Here is a 23125-nt window from a genome sequence, read left to right on the forward strand (position 1 = left end):
TTATTTTTTTGGCAATTTTAGTCCTTTTTCCGATGTGGCAATGACGTGACACCAATTCAGTGCTGATGTGGAGCTGACATGTACAGTGTCACGTAAGCATTTTCGAAAAAAAGGACTGAAATTGTTAAAAATCGAAACATGCAGAACTAAAACTGAAATATGAAAACATAGATGACCAAAATCGCAAAGTGACAAACATAATGCATGACCAAATTTACGGTTTTTTTCATTTTTACACTATAAAATGTCCTGAAATCGATCACATTGAATCTCACTGGCTAGTCACTACTAAAAACAAAGCACATACATCAATATTTGTATTCATTAATCATCTAGAAAATTATACAAAATCAGTTTTTTTGAAAGAAAAAAAAACACAAACAAACAAAGTTGAATTAAGTTGATCAAAGAGCTTAATCAAGAATGTATAGAGGAAACATACAATACAAGTAAATGTTTTGATCACCTTCTCTTGTTCTTACTCCCAACCAACAAGGAGAAGTAGAACAAAACCCTAAAAAAGAAACCCCAAGCCACAGTGACCCACAAACAATCCCATTTGCTAAGATCATTCACCCCTTGCTGCTGCAATATGTCTGCCCCCGTGGTGAAGCACGTCCCCGTGCTGATCTTCATCTTCAGCGTGCCGCTCAGGCTATCCAAAAGCTTCACTTTCAAAGAATCCGGCAACGTCCCCAGAGGCGTGCCGTCGAATATCTGGATCCCACGCACGAAGCACTTTACCTTGTCGTCCCCGAACTCGTTTTGCAGCACGCCCTCGTAGGGGTATTTCACCAGCGACAAGTAGTGGAACCATATCCAGTATGGCGGGATACGGTCTCGGTTGATGAAGAAGCCGCTGAAGAGGAGGAAGTATGCTAAGATGGCCACCACGATGGTGTATCCCAGCATGACGTGGGGGACGACGCCGGATAAGAACGTGACGAATGAGCTTCCGGCCCAAAAGGAGGCGAAGATTATGGAGAGGTAGAAGAGGAAACCGCCGCCGAGTCCCACTGCCCAGAATGTGATCGAGGCAAAGGCTAAGGAGAGGAATAGTAGCGATGGGAGTGATACTAGGGAATGGGATAAAACGTAGGATGATCTCCTGTAAGCATTGTAGGCTGTTTCCCGCATGAAGATGTACCTTTCTTGGAGGAAAACGGGGAGAGCATCGGCGCAGGTGTAGAAAGTAGTGGACATGGCGAATGCGAAGAATCCGAGTCTCTCTTGGACGCCTTTTGGGGAGTTGTCGAGTCTCCAGAACATGGTGGCGAGGATGAATCCTGTCACCACCACGGCGCAGAGGCGGACCATGAAGAGCTCGGGGAGTCTTGTTGAGTTTGTGAATGATCTTTTGGAGAGTACAGCCAGCTCCATCCAGAACGGGTTCGCGAATGGGGATAGCATCGACGTGGGGACGTTGTTGTTGTTTCCTCTTGTAGTACTGTCGTTGGAGCCTGCTCCGGAGACTAGCTTCCCTCTGGAAATACTGGCACTGATTGCTTCTTTGAGTGAGAGATTATTAATATTGGGGTAATCTTGATCATTATGAGCATTTCTTGATGATGATCTTTGCCAAGATCTGTTGAAGTCGACGAGGGAGTTTGTTCCACCTGGTGATCCTTCGAGTTCACGGATGAGATCGAGTGCGAACTCGGTTCGATTATCGTTGTCTGGTATGGGGTGGCCAAAGTCGGAGAAAAAGAGTGGCAAATTGGAGGGAGAGCCACTGTAGACGGTCTGGCCCCGTGACAAAAAGATCATTTTGTCTAATAATCCAAGAATACGATAGCTGGGCTGGTGTATGGACATGATCACTACGCTCCCGCTCTGTGCAATTCTCTGCAGTACTTTGACAACCATGAAAGCGCTGGTGGAATCCAATCCGGAAGTGGGCTCATCAAGAAACAACAATATGGGGTCGTGGATAATGTCAATCCCGATAGAAACCCGCCGCCGCTCTCCGCCGGAGACTCCGCGGTGGCCCTCATCTCCGATGACGGTCTTGGCGGCGTTTCTTAGCCCGAGCTGGTCGATCAAATTCTGGACTCGGAGTTTCTTCTTGGATTTGGAGAGGTTTCTTGGCAACCTGAACTCCGCAGCGAACGTGAGCGTTTCTTCGACGGTGAGCATGGGAAACAAGAGATCGTCTTGCATTACGTACGCGGATATCACTTTCAGCATTCTTGATTCTAATACTTCGCCGTTGAGCGTGACGGAGCCTTTCAAACTTCCCTTTGCCATGCGATTGGCCAGAGCGTCGATGAGGGTCGATTTCCCGGAGCCAGAAGCGCCCATCACCGCCATGATCTCGCCGTCGCGAGCCTCGCCGGAGATGTTGTTCAGAAGGGTTTTCGTCCCGCCGGCCTCGCGGCGGAGGAGGGAGAACTTCCGGCTGACTTTTACACTGTAAGTGAGATTACTGAAGGTGAGCAGAAATGGAAGGGAACGAGGCTCCATGTTGCTCATTTGCACGACCTGATGCACCGGCGTTTCGTCCCCCGTGACCTCCTTCCTCACGTCGCCGACGCGCTTCAGAAGCTGTCCCAGCGTCGGGGAGGCGGCGGCGCGTGGAATCTCCCCCGAGCGGCTGTAGAATGCCATGGTTTCTTGAACCAACTCATTCTCTGCTGAGGCTGCAACTCTCGACATTGGATGGAAGAGTGAGCAAGAATCCAGCTGGTTACAAGTAGGTTGAGAGTTGTGGAGCAACAAAATTACAGATGAATTTTCTTTAAAACAAGAATTAAATGATAAATGAAAATTGAAAATGCAATTAAAGATCGCCAAATCCAAGTGTGTGAATTGAATTGATTTGTGCTTCTCTAGGAAAGGGAAAAAGGTGTTGGATTTGTAAATCAGCTTTCAATACAAATTATACCACTCGGGACTCTGCATGAATGGAAGAGATATATAACAAGAAATGTACAAAAGTGTGAATGCTATTAATTATGCCACCAATAATAGTCAACATATATATGGGATTTCAATCGGGTGCATATATATTTTTCACCAAATTCAATTAACACATTTAAATTTTTTCGTGAGATCCTATTCTTCGTCTCATATGTTAATTTTACGAGACAGATCTCCTTTTTTGACTCAAGTTATGAAAAATTACAGTATTATCCTAAAGGATATATTCTTATTTGATGAGGTGGACTGATATTATCCATACAATCAATGAATAATATGAAGCTTAGTGTGATTATAATATGGATATATTTGCCTCATTAAAAGTTTTTAAATATTTGATAGTGGGCACACACACAATTTATCCTCATGTGATTATGGAATAAAAACATAATCTTTTGATTAATTCCCAAAAAAACAAAAAAAAAATCTTGTGAAAAAAGGTTTTGAGGTTGATTAATAGTAGGTGTATTTAGTTAAAAGATTGTATTAATTTGATTGAATTTGTGGAGAAGGATAGATGTGAGAGGTGACCTAAACCTCCTAATCTTTAATCCACACGTCTTAATATTTCCAAAACCGAAATCATGAAACAAATTATTAAAGTAGGTAAGGAAGGTAATCTACTGTTTGTTCAAATTAAACAAGAATGGAGTTTTAATTAACTTCTTCTGCAGGGCAACACCTCTTTCCCCCAGGTTGAAATTCCAGTGAACTTAATTACCTTTTATGTTGAGCTACTTTTTAGGCATAAAAAGTCGTCTGATCTTTTGTACAAAAATATAATACAACAGTAGGAAACTGTATTTTTGTTTGGTATCAGTAGATTTACGATTTTGGTGTTATAAAATGCCGTTTTAGTCCTATAAAAAAAAATTTCTGTCAATTTTAGTTATTTTTCATGGGAACTGAATCAGTTTTATGTCAGCACCAATTCAAAAAAAAATATTACAATTATAAAAAAAATCATGAGCTAAAATATATATTTTAATTATGATGCTAGGTTTATGATTTGTAAATGGTACATGTTGTATGATGGAAACGTGTAGTTTTTGTCATTGAATAATTCAATAATTTTCTCATAAGATTATACGCTCAAATACATTGGGATGATTATTTTTCAAAAAAGATATTTGACTAAAATTATTTCCGAAAATTTATTTCTTTTAAATTTCAGAATTTCAATTACATCCTCCTATGCAGTAGCCAATACGTACTCAATACATTCAGCACAACTGGTATAAACTTCTTGCTATTACAGAATTACAATGTTAAGAAGAATAATTGTTTGGGTTAATAATTTAACATTGTATTTATAACATATATAATATATATTTTTTCAAAAACTCGAACTTCTATTCAATCAATCTATATCAGTATTCTAAAAAACATCACATAACCATTTAAAAAAAAACATCACATAAGACAATCCATGCGGCATACGCTAGGTTGTGTGTGGCAACCCTCCGTCCTAATTTTTCAAAGATTAGGAGGGCGTTTGTGCATTAATCAGCTGCCTAAACGATGGACAGTTGTCTGCTTGCTGCTTTTTCGAACAAGGATATATATGCATCATATCGTGTTCTTGTAAAAATGATTATATATAAAGCTTCTCTAAATACACTTCTAAATGTTCCTACGTACCCTTGATCACAAAAGTGAAATACAGGTCCGAAATCGTGTGTACAAAGAATTTGTGCTAGCTACAGGTACATGATTCAGTTGATAGAAATTGGGGGAATAAAGCTCTGAATCATGAGAATCACGTAGCTGTACTAAAAATGAAATAAATGGCTTAAAATTAATCACAAATGGACAAAGTGAGCACAAGATCCAATCGAATAATAATGAATCCCAGGCTCACTCCTCAAGGTACGTAAACACTACGACATCACACATTTTTTTAACCCAAAAGTACAAACAAGAGCCTAAATTTCCTCCTTTTATTATATAGTTATTTTCATAGATTACATGAAATGGTATGTTATGATTTGACCAAAAGAATTTTGTCAACTGGAATACATAGAGGTCAACCGGATTCAAAATTTTCTACCCACATAAGACTTGCCCTCATCCATCGCATCCGTAAGCAGTTTATCATACAATTGTGTTTCTCAACGATTTTTTTGATTCCCCATCTCATGACTATCGGCGGGAATGTAGGCATCAAAGGGAATGCCAGCTCTTTCCGGAAATCCTCCGTGGAATTTAGGATTTGTCCTTCTAAGCTAAACTCCGAGTTAGAAAATCATTAACGGCAAGACTAGCATCTCCATGAGCCACAGCGTCCTCGGGTTCTGGCATATAGAGACTCGATACAGAAGCCTGTACGAACGAAAACCATGGGAGCAATTAGAGAACCAATTGAGAATATACCACCGCCATTTCACTGGTTGCCATTGATGCCACACTGTACTTTTTTATACTCTTAAAACACAAGAAGCAGTCATCACAAAAGTTGAGGCCATGAAAATTGGGTTTCAATGAAAGGAAAGATCAAAACTTATAGTTGGCTTATAAAACACAAACAACAATTGCACCACTGATATTACAGATTTCTTGGCCAAATGTACACTACTAACGAGGCTAGAAGCCCTCACAAGTCACAAATGGGGATTCACAAGGCCCGTAAGGATCAAGATAAAGACCAAACAATCTGGTGGAATTGTTAATGAAGCATTTTATGGGCGAAAAAAAAAAAAACAACGGCGGACCGCAGGGAACTGGGAAGAACTCCTAATAGCCGTAATGCATATGTCAGTTGCTATCCATCACCACCCCTAAATTTCAACCACGACACTCCAAAAATTGCCATTTCAGGAAAACAAAAAGGCCATAGGAACAACACTCGTTAAAATTTACAATACAATGTCATGGGGACGTGATGGATGGTGTTGTTTAAATTTTTAAATGATTTTTGGAAATATGATAAAAGAAGAATGAAAAGCAGCCTCAGGTGTTCAGTAATTTGGGCCAACCACAAATAATGCATACACTTATCCGTCTGAAAAACAAACCCACTAAATGAGCTCTTTGAACAACAATTCCAACCTTTTTTTTCCTCTGACCATCAAATCAAAGTGAAGTGTTGAAGAAAATTACAAGAGAAACATTACCTTTGTATCAAGCAACACCTCCCCAGAGTTATCGGAAGTGAGGCATGCACCATGAGCTTTCAACCAATCAACACATTCCTCCACTCCATCCACTTCCTTGTGATCACTTGCTTCACTTGCTTCACTTGTAGCCAATGCATTAATGAAGCCTAGAATTTGAGCAATATATGAAATAGAGACAGTAGGACGGTATGATCGACACATGCATTTTATGGCGGCATACCGCATCTTTTCAACATAAAGATCTGCAGAAAGAAACTGTTAATCATATGAAAGGTAAAGCTATTATTCAAATACCATATAAAAGGTCAATCTGAATAACCCACCCATAAAAAAAGTGCTATTGTTAGGTGCTGTCTTATACAGCCTGAAAAAAGTTACATAATTTCCTGATGTAACGGCCGCATGAACTGAAAGCGCATGCTTTACTGCTTCATCTTTTCTAGAATCAGCTGATAACCTGGGAAACAAATTCAATGACAAAAACGTGATTAGTCATGGAGGGCACTGGCTCCAAGAGTTGCGGGTATGCAACCAACCAGCTAGAGCCTGAAAATTGATTTGACTAGCATACTAAGCTATAAACCAACACATACAAAGACCAAAGTAGTGATAATTTCACCAGGATCATAGTCACTGGTCACATAAAGGTCAAGTGCTAAAAATACGCAATAGATTTTCTTCAATGATTTGGTAAACTCAAACAGTAGAGTATGTTTTACACATTAATACACATATCGAGCTCAATTTTCTCCTCATCTGCATTAAGATCTCTCAACTTTCATGTTCTATTTGGTGATTATAGCATTAAGAACAGATGCAGCCGCAATGGTGTAGTTAACTTGTTTTCAATTTCTTGTGGTCCCATTATCAAAGTTCAGAGGTTCTGATACCAACATATGAGGGTAATTTTGCAGAGTTGAAACAATTGGAGCTTGTTTACAATTTTGATAAGTTCTTGTCGCATTTTATCCTTGATCACTACTTAAAATTACCAAATGCAAGAACTGCTAGGTCCAATCCGAGGATAATAGAGCTACATAGATGAATTTGAAAGTTCATAAATTGAAGAGAATATATATATATTTTTTTATAAGAAACTATAATATTATTAATAATGTGAAATGATTTGAATACAAACAGTGAACCAGTGGTCCACAAAAGCGTGCTAGTGCCCAACACCAACAAAGTAAGCTATCATTCTAAATCAGAGCTAAACTCCAATCCCTATACAAATCTAGTGTTGGCAGAGATTGAAAAACTAAACACTTACGTGCCCAAGTGGATACTCTAAGCTTTATCTTGTCCCAATAAATTGAAGAGAATATGGAGAGTAGTGAAAGAGAAAGCAGACTACAATAGACTACATGTGAAAAACAAAGCAGGGGCAGGGTGCCTGATGGACCGAGGCATCAATTTTCATCGTAATCAATCACGAGTTAAGCATTGATTCAGGTTATGAATTTTGGAAATCGCTAGGAAGTGAACCAATGCAAAAAATTACCAGACCTAGAGATTGTTACAAACCTTGACATAGCTGACAGGATCTCCCTGTTATTATTTGAGTGCAGTATTACACATAGTAAATTATATGCTGCAAATTCCATATTGCATCCCCTAATTCCTTCTGCGTATAGTACTTTCAGTTGTGATTGGCACTGCAAAAACAAATGACAAAAGGGTTAACGACATCAGGTGATCACACCCCAGCTGTACTTGTTTTCAAGTTCAATAATGCGTAAACAAAACCAGTATCACAAATAGAAAAATAATTTGAGAATTCCTCAAAAAAAAATCTGAAAAAATAGTTGTCCACACCAAATTAAACCACATTTCAAAAATTAAATTTCCCAAATCCCCTCCGTCAATTTAGATGGAAAATAATACATTTTGATTACACTGAATTTTTTTTATAATTATATTTTCTTTTCGCCTGATAAGATGTCTAAATTTGTCAATCATAATGTCATATTTACCTACAGTTTTTGCTGTGTGGATCGTATAAGAAGTCAATAAACAATAAGTGATCACATGAAACAGCCCCAACCTCACTAGTTCTAGTGCTTCATTGTTGTCAGTAAAACATGACCCAAATTGGAGGGATAACATAATCACAATATTGGTTCAAATGAAAGAATGTGCGCCCTTGCCCTGGAGTCTGAGAACTCACTAAGCTACCTAATGTCAGATGTCTTATTGGTAATAAAATTTTAAACCTTTCCCATACGGCAATGCAATATTTGCTTTTATTTTTTTAATGTAGTGTTTGCTTTTATTTTCAGTTGTTCTCCTACACCTCACAGAAAATCTATGCAAGTTCCTCAAAAATTTTCTCAATACCCAACCAGGACCTATAAACCATGCATCAACAACCAAGTATATTGCTCCCTCCAGTATAATCCACTTCACCATTATCATAATAGCATCCATTTTAAGCATCTCATTTACGAAAAAAAAAACAATCGAATATTATCATCATTGAAGCATCAGAATGACCACTGAATATTTAAAATCAATGTCAATATGTGGAAGCATTCGCGTTCCATTCAGTATCTCAGCAAAAATAAAAACACGTAGTGAGATAGGTCAAAGGTATGAAAATGTCCCAATCATATATACTTCAAACCAAATTATAAAAACAAACCTGATTATACTCTGGCAAGTCCCCAACTTCCATCGATAACCTAGCATGCATTTCATAGACCTAGAAACAAAAGAGCAATCATATATTATATGATGGGAACTCAGGAATTACCAAAATTCCTACAGTAAAATCCGAATGATAAATTAGAAAACCAACACTTTAAGAAGGAAAAAGTCAAATCTTGCGTCTAACTATGATGATGGACAAGTAAAACATAGATGACATGGAGAGATCATCAACAGTGAATACCATAGAAATGTCAATGGTATTATTGTACTAATACCTTAACTGTAAGCTCATTACGTATACGTTGTACAGTAAGATCTTGCCGTATGGATTTTAACTGATCACATTTGTACAGGTAATTTTTCTGAGAATTTTGAACCATAAGTAGAGCTTTTTCCAGCACTTCTTCGGGTCTCACCTGTAAAGTAGAGTGTGTCTTATAATAATTTCTTGTGGTATGTAAATCATCCAGCAATAACATAGATTTCCATGAAATCACAACATGAAGAAGCATGGGGATATACCGTAGCTGGATCAGGAGCAGAAGTAAGACGCAGGTAGCGTTTCTCAATTTCCTGACAGGTTCCTTTGACCGTAAGAGCATCCCAATCAATATCTTCAACAGCCCTGCCCCCACTTTCCTCCACATTTCTACTAAGTACTAACGCACTAGTTCGCCTTGCATACAGATTTCCGGATCCCACATTGTTTGCTTTAAATTTAATACCTTCTGCGCGATTCCCATGTTTCCTTTCAAAACGCTTTGAACGGTTTTCTCGTCTCTTCTTCTCTTCTGATGAATCCGCAAGTGCAACAGCAGCAGCAGAGTACTTCGTTAAACTCTGTTCCATGTCACTGTCACTGGAATCATCCATATCATAAGAAGCATTTAGGTCATCACCAAGACGCTGCCTCTTTGCTGGTCTTGTGAGATTTTTTTTACCAAAAACTTTCGGATCTGCAGAAGAGAATAGATTGCCACGATTATCCTCCTTATTCTCTATTTCCCTATCTGTAAGCTGCAAACAGGTGGATGACTGATCAGTTTGTGAACAAAACATAATCAACATCTCATGGAAAAGTAGCCAAATTTTTCTTCATGACACTCGAGAACAACCAAGCTAGATGGAATGAAAGCTTTGGTCAGATCTAAAGATTATCCACACAATTAAAATTACACATGGCATACCTTCTCAAAATGCCAATAATAAGAAGTTTTTATACTAATATTAATAAGTGAACAATCACAGAACCATGCACAGTTGTTAATTTAGCATGTATCTAACACAATGTCACGTGTAAATTTATAGACCATTCCACGAAATGACAAAATAGATTAATTATTGTAGAAACCATAGAGCTAATAACAAGATTTGAAGTCATTCATTTCCTTAGTAATCAAATGATGAGGGTCAATTTTGAGATATATAACTACGGTACTACCAACGAAGCAGACAAACAGGGGCAAAACCAGAAAATGTCGGTGTGACCATGATCAAATATACACATGACAAACCACAGTGGAACCCAAAAGAGCCTCCGATCCCAATCCTCTTCAATCGATAATAAAGTTTGAAGGAGACCAAGAACTAAATTTTTCAGGGAAAAAGTAATACCTGCTTGTTCCAACCACCATATTTTGGAGTTTTGTCAGACCGATTGGCAGAGGTTTCAGCCTTATTCACATCCAGAATAGGCTCCCACCTACTTTTGGCTCGCCGAGTAGGACTTTTTTTGCTCCCTGGCATTACAGAGGTTAGGATTGAAAACTGCACAGCCCTGCAGAATAAATATTGCATAAATTATTGGCCCGTGATCTGAATGAATGGATCTCTGCATAACAGATTAAGACAGAAGAAACATACTCCTTGTTAACTGTGTCAGCATTGGGAAGGGGAAGAATAGGCTCAGTATCCCAATCTTTTGTATATAGTGTACCATCAGCAGTTGCCTTAGTTATAAGCTGAAAGATAATTGATTAAGAAATCGTTAGTATCCAGTAGCACAATGAATATCAAAGAGCAGGTTTACCAAATTTTACAAAATTATGCGGGGCTGGAGTAGACATTGTTTATTTAGCTGAACCTAGTTGTACACAAATCCATTGAAAGATTTTAAACTCCTATAGTGAAACTAAGGCCTTTGTAGTACTCAAAACCCTTGTAGCTGTTTCCAAAATTCCTAACAGGGAATGGACTGCAGCCACAGCTGCCAAATTTCAACCAGTGAAGGAATGGGATGGATTGAGAGTAACATCGCTTTAAGCCCGTCTCATTCAGACGGAACATCAACTAGAAATCTGAACTTCCTGATTCCGTTCCAGTAAAACAGTGAGATGACCAGACGAGCTCATATTTAAACTATCATCAAGTAAACTTGGACACAAAAATTGTGTGATAGACTTGCTGCACATTAAAGCAGAAACATAACTTCCCCATTTGTATGCTAGCACTTGTAAAATATATAAAAAAATAATTGTCATATATTTTCTATTCCACGCTCTACACTTTCCAAATGTGCCATCAAACATGGGGGACCGTTAAAAGGTAAAAACATATGAAAAATTCTAATAATTATATCAACGAGGGGAGAAGCCGCAATACAAAAATTAAATATTAAGAAAAGGAAGTAAAGCTAAAACCTCAGAAACTGTGACATTTCTTTTCATAAACTCGATAACGTTCATCGTTTGATCAGAAACAAAGGGTTTTTCTAACCACTCATTGTTTGTCATTATTTGCTGACATCTAACTATTAAAGCAACCAGAAAAACATGGGTAAAAGAGGGTAACCATTAAAACTTCTAACATATAGCATGTTCAAGCAACCAAGTAACAGAGTTGGCCAAAATAAATGTCAAAAGATTTTGAACTTGCTGAGTTAAAATAATCATGGAAGGAAAGAAAATGGCAGAGACAAAAAATGCTTTTTAAGATAATCGAGAAACAATGATCCTTAGTATAGAGTTTAAATGATTTGGTTTTCGGTTGCTCTAGGCAAGCACATCATTTTCTATCACATGGCGGCATATGCCATTTAGTAAACAGGCAGAAAATAAATAAAAGAGAGAGAAAGAAGAGTTCTCATCTTCTCTCATATGACAGCATATGTGTGTGTGTGTGTGTGTATATATATATATATGTAGAGTGTAGACGGAGTAAAATATGAGTATGTGTTGCTGGAGTGTGTTTAAGAAAGCAAACGAAGAGCCACATAAAGATTGTTATCACTAAGTTATCACTTCAAATGAAAGGATTTCAAGAAAAACAAAGGCATTTTGAATTTTCGATGATCGAGGGTAGAGGCAGGCTTCGACATGCAACAGTAATTGGACAATGGCACCTTTACTGATTCATAAACTTGGAAGAATACAGGAAGTTGATTTTGCAATAGTCAATGCACAAGAGGTTAAGAGACTACATTCGGCCTTGAGATTTGTTTAGCACAAAGAACAGGAAATCAAAAACCGCCACCAGTTCTCACATAATACTGGAATCCGAGGCACTAGATTGTTTATAATGGTCATGGAAATTTAGTGTCCACTATGTTCTTACGACGACTGCATATGCAAGATTTAATCCAAAGGCCATACCTCCTTCATAAGATCTTGGCAAGACACAATCTGCCTGTCATCTTTGCAGCGAGCCAATGCCCTTTCAACATATCCACGTAATGACTTAGGAAACATGCCAGACTGCAACAATAAAGACAGTGACTAAAGTTAGTATTGACAAACATAGACTATGATGGCAGAAGTAGTTGTCCATATTTTCATAGCAAACCCCCTACAGAAATTTTTAGCACTTTGGCACTTCCAAATAAAAGCATGTGTAAAAATGTATAAATACATCGAAAAATACGCCTAAAAGTTAATATGATAAACTAAGGCAAGATAGAAGATCGTGTTCTTTAATTCCATCCATTCCTAGTTGGTGCAATAAAGCAAGGATGGCTTTAGAATTTTAATCGAGGCTCTAAGAACATGCTCTCGGGGTTTATTGATATCTTCATGCCGTGCACTAAAGAACCAGATACAAGTTGGTCTAATGTAACATACTTCATAATGTGAACCTTTTCATTAAGCTGAAGTGGGTGAAAGTTATAGATCTGGAGAAATAAATTCGACCAACATTACAAATAGGTACCATCTAGAAAGATAATTTACAATATGAAGAAACCATGGCATTTATTTAAAAATCTCTATTTCTGACAAATTTCAAACAAGCTGAACAAAAGTGCAGAAGAACATAACAAGATAGCCAAACCTTGAGCATGGAATCAGCTGTATCATGAGCCAAAACTTTTTCATTGGGCTTTTGCAGTGAAACACCAATATAGGCTGGTTTTGCAGCTGAGCCAATTGCAGAGTTATCTTTGTCAGATTTTGGTACACTTGAAGGCACATTTGAAGCAATTCTTGGATTATTTGGAATTTGCATTTTGTTTACTCTCCGTGCATCTAATGGTTCAAGAGGTTGAGAAACAGGTTGAGAAGATGCATGGTGAGACTGAGAAACTTGGTAAGGTACATACTGTCCAGTAGCATCTTGAGAAAATGCAGGGTTTTGTTTATTTTGAGAACTTTCATACATGGGCACAATACCCGATGTATTTGGAACTTGAAGTTGCAATGAATTACGTGGGTCATTTTGAATAAACAAATCACCATGTTTCCTGTAACTCTCTGCGTCACTACCACTTGTTGTGACAGGCTAACCAAAAAAAACACATAAATGAGATAGACAGTTCATGCTCAAGAACAACTACATGCAAGAGAGTCGAGCTTTAAGAGATGAGCTAGTTCCCCCTCCCATTCACCCATATAAGAGATAAATAAATCCATAACATTCAATGAACTCGGATCCTGGAAACCAAAGACAATACAAAAAATCACAAGCCAAAGATAGCTATTTTACCAAATCCAGCGTAGGAACAAGCCAGATCTAACTATGTTACTAAATCCATAACAATTCCAGTTTTAACTTGTTCACATAGAATGAGATCTTAGCTGGAGAGATAGAAAATGAGAAAGATTAATAAAAAAAATTACTCAAATTAATAACAGGAAATTGTGACTTTCCTTTCTAAGATTCAATGCAAAAGACAGTTCATAGAAGAGCTCATTACATCTTATCTTATTACTAAATTATCCAATGCAGAGAAAGCCACTGTGTACCCTTGAGAGTTAATGTGATAGTGTAGAAATAGAAATAAAATGAGTTTTAAAAATTCAACACTTTCCACTGTATAATACATAGTTGTCACAGGCTCAAGGCGCACGAGGGCCCTGGAGTCTGAGACGCACGCCTTATCGAAGCAAGACGCACACTTTTAACTTTTAGAAATATATATTTATCTTTCAAAAATATATCAAAATGTGACAAATGCTGTTAATATAAATAATCAAGTCACACAATGACAAAGCAAAATATAATTAATAAATTCATAGTAACACGATTAAAATTCCTCATCATCTAAATCATATTCATCTTATTCCATTAACTCATCACAGTGCAAAGTCCAAATATAATTAATAAATCCATAGCTTTCTGCTTGCTGTCTTCTTCGGTTTCTTAGTCGCTCTTGAGTTTGCACTCTTTTTTGGGGCCTGCTAGGGTTTGGTTTGGGCTTTTTCTTTTAAGGAAATTAAGTTATTAAAAAAGAGAGAGAAGTTGGGCTGCTATAATTGTTATAGAAAAACAAAATTAACCCAGGCGCGCTTAAGCTCGCCTTATCGAATCGCTGCGCCTGGTATGAACCCAGGCGCAGGGACCTCGCCTGGTGGCGAGAGGCGCTCGCCTTTGACAACTATGATTTAATAGACAAAAAACTCTTTCAGGACAAACCCATGCATCTTAATAAGCTATTCATCCATCAATTAGTTATTACTTTTTACATAGTACCTTGACCTTGGTCCCTGAGAAATCCCTTGCTTAATATTTGAATAAGTAGGGAAATTAAGTTTGTAGGTTATAAGAAGAAATCTTAGGCAAAGCTTGAAACTCAAAAGTAGAGGTTGAGAGTGTTATGAGCCCAGATTCAAATATGCAAGATCTTGACCCATTGGGCCCAGGAACATCAAATTCAAAGGGCCCAAGTGAGACTGAAGATGAAAAGCCCAAGACAATCAAAGTGTATGTTAGGAGAAACAAACGAAACACACGTGAAGGGAAAGAGAATATATAATAGCAGTTAGTCGGTATGAGAGGGCATCAAAGATTTGATTTCTTGTAGAGAGAGTAACTAGCACTTAGCTAGGGAGTTACTTATTGTACAGAGGTTTGCCTCTGGGTTTATCCTGTTTCTTAATATATAATCTTCATTTTCATCTCATTGTGCGCATCAATTTCTACCTTCGAATTGGTATTTACTGTGAGTCATAACATTGGTCCGACCTGCCGGATACGAAGAACGGTCGACGACAATGGCCAGCACACGAAACGATGCGAAGTTTGAAACGATGGAACGATCAGTGAATGGGTTGCAGGAGAGTATGCTACAGGTGCAAGGCAGGCTAGATAAACTTGATCAAACTCTCGGAGGTTTTAATGATCTGAAGGTGTTGATGGAGCAGTTGCTCATGGGACAGGGTGGTGTTACACTTACTGACAATCGAAAGGAAGAGGGACCAGGAGGAGATGATGGTAGACAGGAGAAGGAGGAGATGAGAAGGGCGTTAAAGAGGATTGAATTACCGGGTTTTGACGGCGAGGATCCGATGGGCTGGCTGGGGAAGGTGGAGCAATACTTCGACGTTCATGAAACTCCGATCGAATGTCGACTCAAGTTGGCTTACGTTTGTATGCAGGGATCCACCGTCCATTGGTTCCGCTGGATGAAGGCGAGGATTCCCAACATGAATTGGGACCGATTTGCTGAAGAAGTAATTAAACGATACGGGGGGTATGATGCTAACCCATTTGAATTGATGGCATCGCTGAAACAGGGACATCAACCGATCGAAACTTATATCGAACACTTTGAGGTGTTGGTCGCGCAGCTTGGTGACGTTCAAGAAGAGCAGTGTCTGGGGTATTTTCTGAGTGGATTGAGGGATGAGATTCGTCGGCGCATGATCGTTCATAATCCGCAAACGGTGGATCGCGCGATGATGTTGGCCAGAGGATTGGAGGTGGAGTTGTTTGGGAAGGTGTTGGATCGAGGAAAAAGTCGAAATGGGCTGAGTATGGGTTCTGAACAGAGAAGGCCCATGAATATGGGTTGGGCTAATCCAGCCCACATCACTGATAAGGATCGGCCATTTAATCATCCACAACCACAGATTATCGCGAAGGCGGCGAGTCCAGGAGAGGGGTATCAACGTCGGCCGCTAGTTCCGACAGCTTACAGTGGGGGATCGCGATCAAATCTTGGTGGAAACAATGGCGGAATATCTAAGACTCCGATACAAAGGAACCGTGAGGGACGAATAGTATCACACGAAGAGTATTTGCGCAGGAGGGAGAAGGGGTTGTGTTTTAAATGTGGGGAACCATACCATCCTATGCATCGCTGTGTGAATAAGAGTTTAAAGGTAACCATTCTGGCCGAGGAAGATGGGGAAACAGGCGAGCTCGAACATGGGGCAGCTGATGAAGAAATTGGTCATCAACAGGGCGAGATTGAAACGTGGGAGGAAACTCCTACCACCGAGTACAACACTTTGGAATTACCATTGTATTCTGTCAGTGGAATTAATCAACCACAGACGTTGAAAATGAAAGCAAAAGTGGCGGGCCGAGATGTGGTGGCAATGGTGGATAGTGGCGCTAGCCACAACTTCATCTCGAGAAGCTTGATCACTGATTTGGGGATTAAGGTGGATGAGGAAGTGCGATTTGGCGTGTGTCTTGGCGATGGGGCTCGCGTAGCAGGTCAAGGGATGTGTAAAGATTTGGAAGTCGATTTGGGTCTTTGCCAGATACAAATCGAAGGGTATTTATTTGAATTGGGTGGGCTTGATCTCATTTTAGGAGTTGATTGGCTCCGCACATTAGGCGATGTCATGCTGAACTGGGCCAATATGCAGATGAGATTCACTTGGAAAGGGCAGACGGTGCTTCTACGGGGGGATCCGACACTTAGTAGATCCGTGGTATCTCTCAAGTCAATTGCTAAAGTACGGGAGGTGGAATTTTGTGGGGCAGTATCAGTAAAGTGGAATGACAGTGGGGGAAGCAAACTGGAGGCAGAGCAAGGAAATTTACATGGGGATATGGCCAGTCTCCTCGCTAAATATGAAGGGGTGTTTCAAGAACTTATCGGCTTGCCACCTCGACGAATACATGATCATGCTATTAACATCAAAGAGGGATGTGGACCGGTATCTGTGAGGCCATATCGCTACGCTCACCACCAAAAGGACGAGATAGAACGCATGGTGCGAGACATGCTCAAATCGGGTGTCATACAACCCAGTGGCAGCCCATACTCCAGTCCTGTTATTTTGGTGAAAAAGAAGGATGGCAGCTGACGTTTCTGTGTTGATTACAGGGCCTTAAACGATATTACGATCTCCGACAAATACCCAATTCCGGTGGTTGAGGAGTTGTTTGATGAATTGCATGGGGCTAAATACTTTTCAAAGTTGGATCTCAAGTCGGGATATCATCAGATTCGCGTTCAACCTCAGGACATTCCTAAAACAGCGTTTCGAACGCACGAAGGGCATTATGAATTTATAGTAATGCCCTTTGGACTGAAAAACGCTCCAGCAACATTCCAAGCCACGATGAATGAGGTATTTCGGCTTTATCTGAGGAAATTTGTGCTGGTATTTTTTGATGACATATTGATTTATAGTGAAGGATGGGAGGAACATTTGATGCATGTGAAAACGGTGTTGGATGTGTTGGTGCGTAACAAGCTTGTCTTGAATAAAAAAAAGTGTCAATTTGGGTTGTGTCAAGTTGAATACTTGGGACATATTATCACTGGCCAGGGGGTGATGGTGGATCCGAACAAAATCGAAAGCGTTAGTCGTTGGCCGAGACCACACAACACAAAGGCTTTGAGAGGATTTCTTGGGTTGACTGGTTACTACAGGAAGTTCATTCGAGACTATGGAAAGATTGCAAGACCTCTCACCGACCAGCAAAAGAAAAACAATTTTTTTTGGAACGATTTGGCAGAGGATGCATTTGTTAAGCTTAAAAATACACTTATTACTGCTCCGGTTCTGAGAATGCCTCATTTTGATAAGGAGTTTGTGGTTGAGTGTGATGCATCGGGAGTTGGTCTAGGGGCTGTATTGACACAAGAAGGCAGACCGGTTGCCTACTACAGCAAGGCACTGGCCGATCGAGCTTTAACAAAATCAACCTATGAAAGAGAGCTAATGGCTTTAGTTTTGGCAGTTCAACATTGGCGTCATTACCTTTTGGGACACAAGTTTATAGTGCTCACAGACCATAAACCATTACGAAGCCTCCTTCAGCAACGCATAACCACTCCAGACCAACAATATTGGTTGGCCAAACTGCTCGGCTATGAGTTTGAAATCAAGCATAAGGCTGGTATGGATAATGGAGCAGCAGATGCTTTGTCACGGAGAGAGGACAGAGGCGGCTTGGCTGTTTTAACAAAAGCAGAATGGGTTGAGATAAATGAAGTTAAGAAGGCAGTGTGGGAAGATCCAGAACTGCGGAAAATTATTGATAAGCTCCGTGAGGAGAATGAGGGCTGCACACATTATCGTTTAGTCAACGAGTGTTTGTTGCACAAAGGCAGATTGGTAGTTCCCCGTTCGTCGCAGTGGGTTTCCAAGTTGTTAAATGAATTTCATACCACACCCGTTGGAGGCCATTCCGGAGCATTACGAACGTATAAAAGAGTGGCGAGTAATTTCTTTTGGAAAGGAATGAAAAAGGATGTCCGTCAGTTTGTGGCTGAATGCGTAATTTGCCAGCAACAAAAGTATGAAGCCACCAAACCAGCGGGTTTGCTACAACCTTTGACGATTCCAGTGATGATTTGGGAGGATTTAGCAATGGATTTTATTACTGGGCTTCCAAAGTCAAAAGGATATGATGTTATCTTCGTTGTGATCGACAGGTTGTCCAAGTATGGACACTTTCTTTTATTGAAACATCCCTACAAAGCTAGTACAGTGGCGGATATGTTTATAAAAAATGTGGTGAAATTGCATGGGGTTCCAAAGACGATTGTGAGTGATAGGGATGCTGTATTTATGAGTCTTTTTTGGTCCGAACTCTTCAGGGCACAGGGGACTCAACTGAAAATGAGTACTTCATATCACCCGGAAACCGATGGACAGAGTGAGGCATTGAATAAGTGCGTTGAGACTTATTTACGTTGCTTCTGTTCGGAGCAACCCAAGAATTGGGCTCAGTGGCTGCATTGGGCCGAGTATTGGTACAATACCTCCTATCACACATCCGCAGGAATGAGTCCTTTCGAAGTGGTATATGGACGCAAACCACCTGCCATGATTCGATTTCTTCCGGGAGAGACAGTGGTAGCAGCTGTATCGCAGGCCTTGTGGGATAGAGACGAGCTATTAAGGCAGCTGAAATATAATCTTCAACGAGCTCAACAACATATGACGAAGCAGGCTAACAAAAAGCGGAGAGATGTTGATTTTCAGGAAGGTGATATGGTGTATTTGAAGTTGCGACCACATCGACAAAACTCGATTTGCACAAGAGTTTTTCAGAAGCTAGCTGCCAGATTTTATGGGCCTTTTAAGATTGAGAAGAAGGTGGGGACAGTGGCTTACAGGTTACAGTTACCTGAGGGGTCTAGGGTACACCCGGTCTTTCATGTCTCATGTTTGAAACGAGCAGTGGGTAACCATGATGTCGAGATCAGATTACCAAATGAACTGGACACTGATTTATTCATGACATTTGAACCTGATGAAGTGTTAGCAGGGCGGATTAAACACATAGCAGCGCAGCCTTATCAACAGATCCTAATACGATGGAAAGGACGAACTGATGAGGAAGCAACATGGGAGAACCTGGGAGATTTCCAGAGACAATTTCCTGAATTTCGCCTTGAGGACAAGGCGATTTTTGAGGAGGCCGGTACTGTTATGAGCCCAGATTCAAATATGCAAGATCTTGACCCATTGGGCCCAGGAACATCAAATTCAAAGGGCCCAAGTGAGACTGAAGATGAAAAGCCCAAGACAATCAAAGTGTATGTTAGGAGAAACAAACGAAACACACGTGAAGGGAAAGAGAATATATAATAGCAGTTAGTCGGTATGAGAGGGCATCAGAGATTTGATTTCTTGTAGAGAGAGTAACTAGCACTTAGCTAGGGAGTTACTTATTGTACAGAGGTTTGCCTCTGGGTTTATCCTGTTTCTTAATATATAATCTTCATTGTCATCTCATTGTGCGCATCAATTTCTACCTTCGAATTGGTATTTACTGTGAGTCATAACAGAGAGTTATTACAAATCAAATGATTCCTCAAGTACTGGTACTTGAAAAGATGATTGGCTTATCAAGAAAATTATTTGTGCACAAGCTATACAGGGGCAGACTACGGTAGACAGAGAGTAAATTAACACGTAAATATATTCCTAATAATGTTACATTAACAGCCTAATATACATGCATCGTGAGATTGTTCATGTGCTCCGCTATCCACTGTTAGATACATCCGTTTTCCAGATATCACCAGAAGTATAATTCAGGGATCTATCAAACTAACATCCTCACAACAATAGAATTAAGAGCTATTTATATCAAGAAATATGAAAAAGAGGAGATCAGTATGAAATCTTAAGGTTGAAAGACGTTATGAAAACAGTACCGAAAATATTAAATCCCTACAATTATAAAACTTCATGTGAAGAGTCTATTGGGACAAAAAGATTCAGACAGCCAAGAGAGACACGTATTCATTGTAGTAAGCTTATTTTTTGTCTCTCATAACAAATTCTTCCAAATGTCCAGGTACTTATCTTAAGAAAAATATGCACACAGAATTTTGTAACATCGTGATCATGCCCCACTCATACTACTTGTTCCAAAATAAAATCTTAAACTTGTCCAAATTTAGCAATACAAAAGTACCAGCTGCTAAATCAGCAACATTGTTTTATTCCATCTCTAAGAAAGAGAAAGAGCAATGCAAATAATTATTCTGCTACCCAAAATTGTTTAAGAATCAAATGATCAAATAGGTAATAAGAATAAAAGAAGGATTTTGAAAGCAAATAAAGGCATGAATGAAATCCAGGAAAAGGCTCGAGGGAATGCCAGTGCATGGGTAAAAAGACATAAACTTCTAATTTTCAGCATAAAACAAAGGTAACGACTACCAAACCTGCACAAAAGTCAATTCAGATGAACCAGATTCGGGCCTCCAAGAAGGGGTATATGCTACAGGCATCTGGTTGTTTGAAGGTGTGTACCCACTGTTTGCATTAGGAATGGACGAGTTCAGACTAGACGCACTAGCGGTAGATTGCTTCTCAGTTCCAGGAGCGCAGCTGACTTCCGTTTGAGATTGCCTGTAATAGTCCTCCCATTGTTTATAGTGCTGCTGATAATGATTCGTTGCTACACTAGGGGTAGAACTATAGGATGAATTTGAGTCTGGCGTGTAATTTGGATACGGATGAGAATTGTAAGCTGCATAGGGCTGACCTTGCCACGGGTTTGTCTGACTAGCATAGGTGCCACTTGTGTAACTTCCAGATGTCTGATAATCACCAGGATTATAGTAAGTGCTAGAGTAACTTGCAGGCCCAGCATAAGACCCAGTATTTTGAAATGAGGAAAGAGGCTCATATTGAGCACCTGTGTTTTGGTATGCCCCTACATGCTGTGCGTAAGATTGATTTGATTGTTGTTGATATTGGTTAGATTGCTGTTGATACTGGTTGTATTGCTGTTGATATTGACTGGATTGCTGTTGATATTGACTCGGATGCTGTTGATATTGACTCGGTTGCTGTTGATATTGATTGGATTGCTGTTGGTACTGGTTTGGTTGCTGTTGGTAGCCATTATAGTACGCTGCATATCCTGTGCTGGTATACCCGTAGGAATCAGTGTTCGGTTGTACAGCATACCCACTATAACCTTGTGTCGTAATTGTGGCTCCTGAATTTGACGTGGAGGCACCAGAAGCTGCACTCATCCCGTCTTGAACATTTCTCAAGGTTATCTCCACTTGCTGACCATGAATGTAGTTGGAATCAGCCACAATTCCATTCTCCTTCGAACTATGATTCTCTCCTGGCATGCTCCATGGCACCGCAGCACATTTTGGAGAGTAATATGGTGTATGAGCTTGATGTGGATCAACAATTTGATGTTTCTGATACATGGAGGAGGAACAATAAACAAATTTTAAGGAAACACGAATTCATGAACACATCCAAACCATAGGAACATCCGAACATATCAACTTATTATGTAAAGGCCCTTTAAATGTAAAATTAAGCTAATGAGAATTTATATTTCTTAATTGTTAACTAGTAAATCAAGAACATGGCCTGCAGCAGTTTGCACTCAGAGGGATCAAAAAATGTATGCCAAAATGTTCATAAAAACGCATGAAGATGATCAGTGCCTGGAACTAAGAAATTGGGTACACATCACCAATAGTGAATCCAGTCGTAATTGAGCAAAATGCTAACAAGCCTCTCCAATACATTTTAACATATTCACGTGTTACTTAACTTCCAAAACCATGTACTGCGTAATTAACCTAAAAAAAAAAATCGGAAACGCAATCTCGACAACATAACAAAATCATTGGCAACAAAGCCACCTTCTTCTTTAACAAAAGTTCATAAACGAAAACAACTTCGTATTTTCAATGTGCAACAGATAAGAGCGTGAATTATTACCTCGATAGAACTGCGGTCCAGTGTGGTAACAGTTTCCGTGCTTTCTCCTTGATTCATCATCGTTTCATAAAAATTTCAACCAACCGCCTTCAAAAGGTAAGCCTGTCTTTTTGAGTAAAAAAAAAAAACAATTTCGAAATCCCCCAATCCAATTTAAACAAAAATTATGCATTCCAAGCCCTAACTAATCCTGCAAAACAAAACGCCAGCTTGGAAACCGAATTGCAGACGCAATCGATCTCGCATTAAAACCGATCAGAAACCCCAAAAACAAGCTCTAAGAGAAGGATAGTAACGAGAAAAACAGCCACGAGTTAATTCGAGATTAAGGGTTGAATGATTTTGATATATGTAGACTGGGTGAACCCAAGGCAAAATCGAGACTGCTTAATATAAAGAACCTATAATATGATTAGGGTATATACATGTATATATATATTTATTGATCGTGTATGTATTCACGTGTGTATGTATAAATCATATTTCGAGAGAGGTATTCGACTCGTTTTCAATGTTTATATATTTTAATTTTAATTTAAGGTTTGCGTTGGTATTTCATGGTGTGCTTGTATAGTTTTTTTTTTTTATAACGAAAACAAACAAATT

General features: G+C 39.4%; 2 protein-coding genes across 2 annotated transcripts; both read right to left on the reverse strand.

Moving 5' to 3' along the window:
* Positions 1-390: 390 nt before the first annotated feature.
* On the reverse strand, positions 391-2969 carry LOC140882420 (ABC transporter G family member 6-like). The gene has a single exon (XM_073288411.1). It carries the CDS (start codon positions 2653-2655, stop codon positions 463-465), a length of 2193 nt encoding a protein of 730 aa, XP_073144512.1. The 5' UTR covers positions 2656-2969; the 3' UTR covers positions 391-462.
* Positions 2970-4692: 1723 nt separating this feature from the next.
* LOC140883658 (SAC3 family protein A) lies at positions 4693-22921 on the reverse strand. Its single transcript, XM_073290214.1, has 13 exons — positions 22520-22921; positions 20986-21984; positions 12948-13394; positions 12275-12376; positions 10548-10645; positions 10299-10461; positions 9207-9701; positions 8960-9100; positions 8677-8736; positions 7560-7690; positions 6359-6492; positions 6033-6277; positions 4693-5241 (listed from the first exon to the last, which is right to left on the reverse strand). The coding sequence occupies exons 1-13, from the start codon at positions 22577-22579 to the stop codon at positions 5140-5142; spliced, it is 3177 nt and encodes a 1058-aa protein (XP_073146315.1). The 5' UTR covers positions 22580-22921; the 3' UTR covers positions 4693-5139.
* Between the last annotated feature and the right edge of the window lie 204 nt (positions 22922-23125).

Source organism: Henckelia pumila, chromosome 2 (genome assembly GCF_033568475.1).
Source record: "Henckelia pumila isolate YLH828 chromosome 2, ASM3356847v2, whole genome shotgun sequence".
Classification (NCBI taxonomy): Eukaryota; Viridiplantae; Streptophyta; class Magnoliopsida; order Lamiales; family Gesneriaceae; genus Henckelia; species Henckelia pumila.

Excerpts from the sequence above, each read along its gene's own strand:
- LOC140882420 (XM_073288411.1), bottom strand. The coding sequence starts at position 2,655 with ATGTCGAGAGTTGCAGCCTCAGCAGAGAATGAGTTGGTTCAAGAAACC.
- LOC140883658 (XM_073290214.1), bottom strand. The coding sequence starts at position 22,579 with ATGATGAATCAAGGAGAAAGCACGGAAACTGTTACCACACTGGACCGC. Across the intron at positions 21,985-22,519 it reads TGGACCGCAGTTCTATCGAG|AAACATCAAATTGTTGATCC; the intron begins GTAATAATTCAC and ends TCCATGTATCAG. Across the intron at positions 9,101-9,206 it reads CTGCTCCTGATCCAGCTACG|GTGAGACCCGAAGAAGTGCT; the intron begins GTATATCCCCAT and ends TCTACTTTACAG.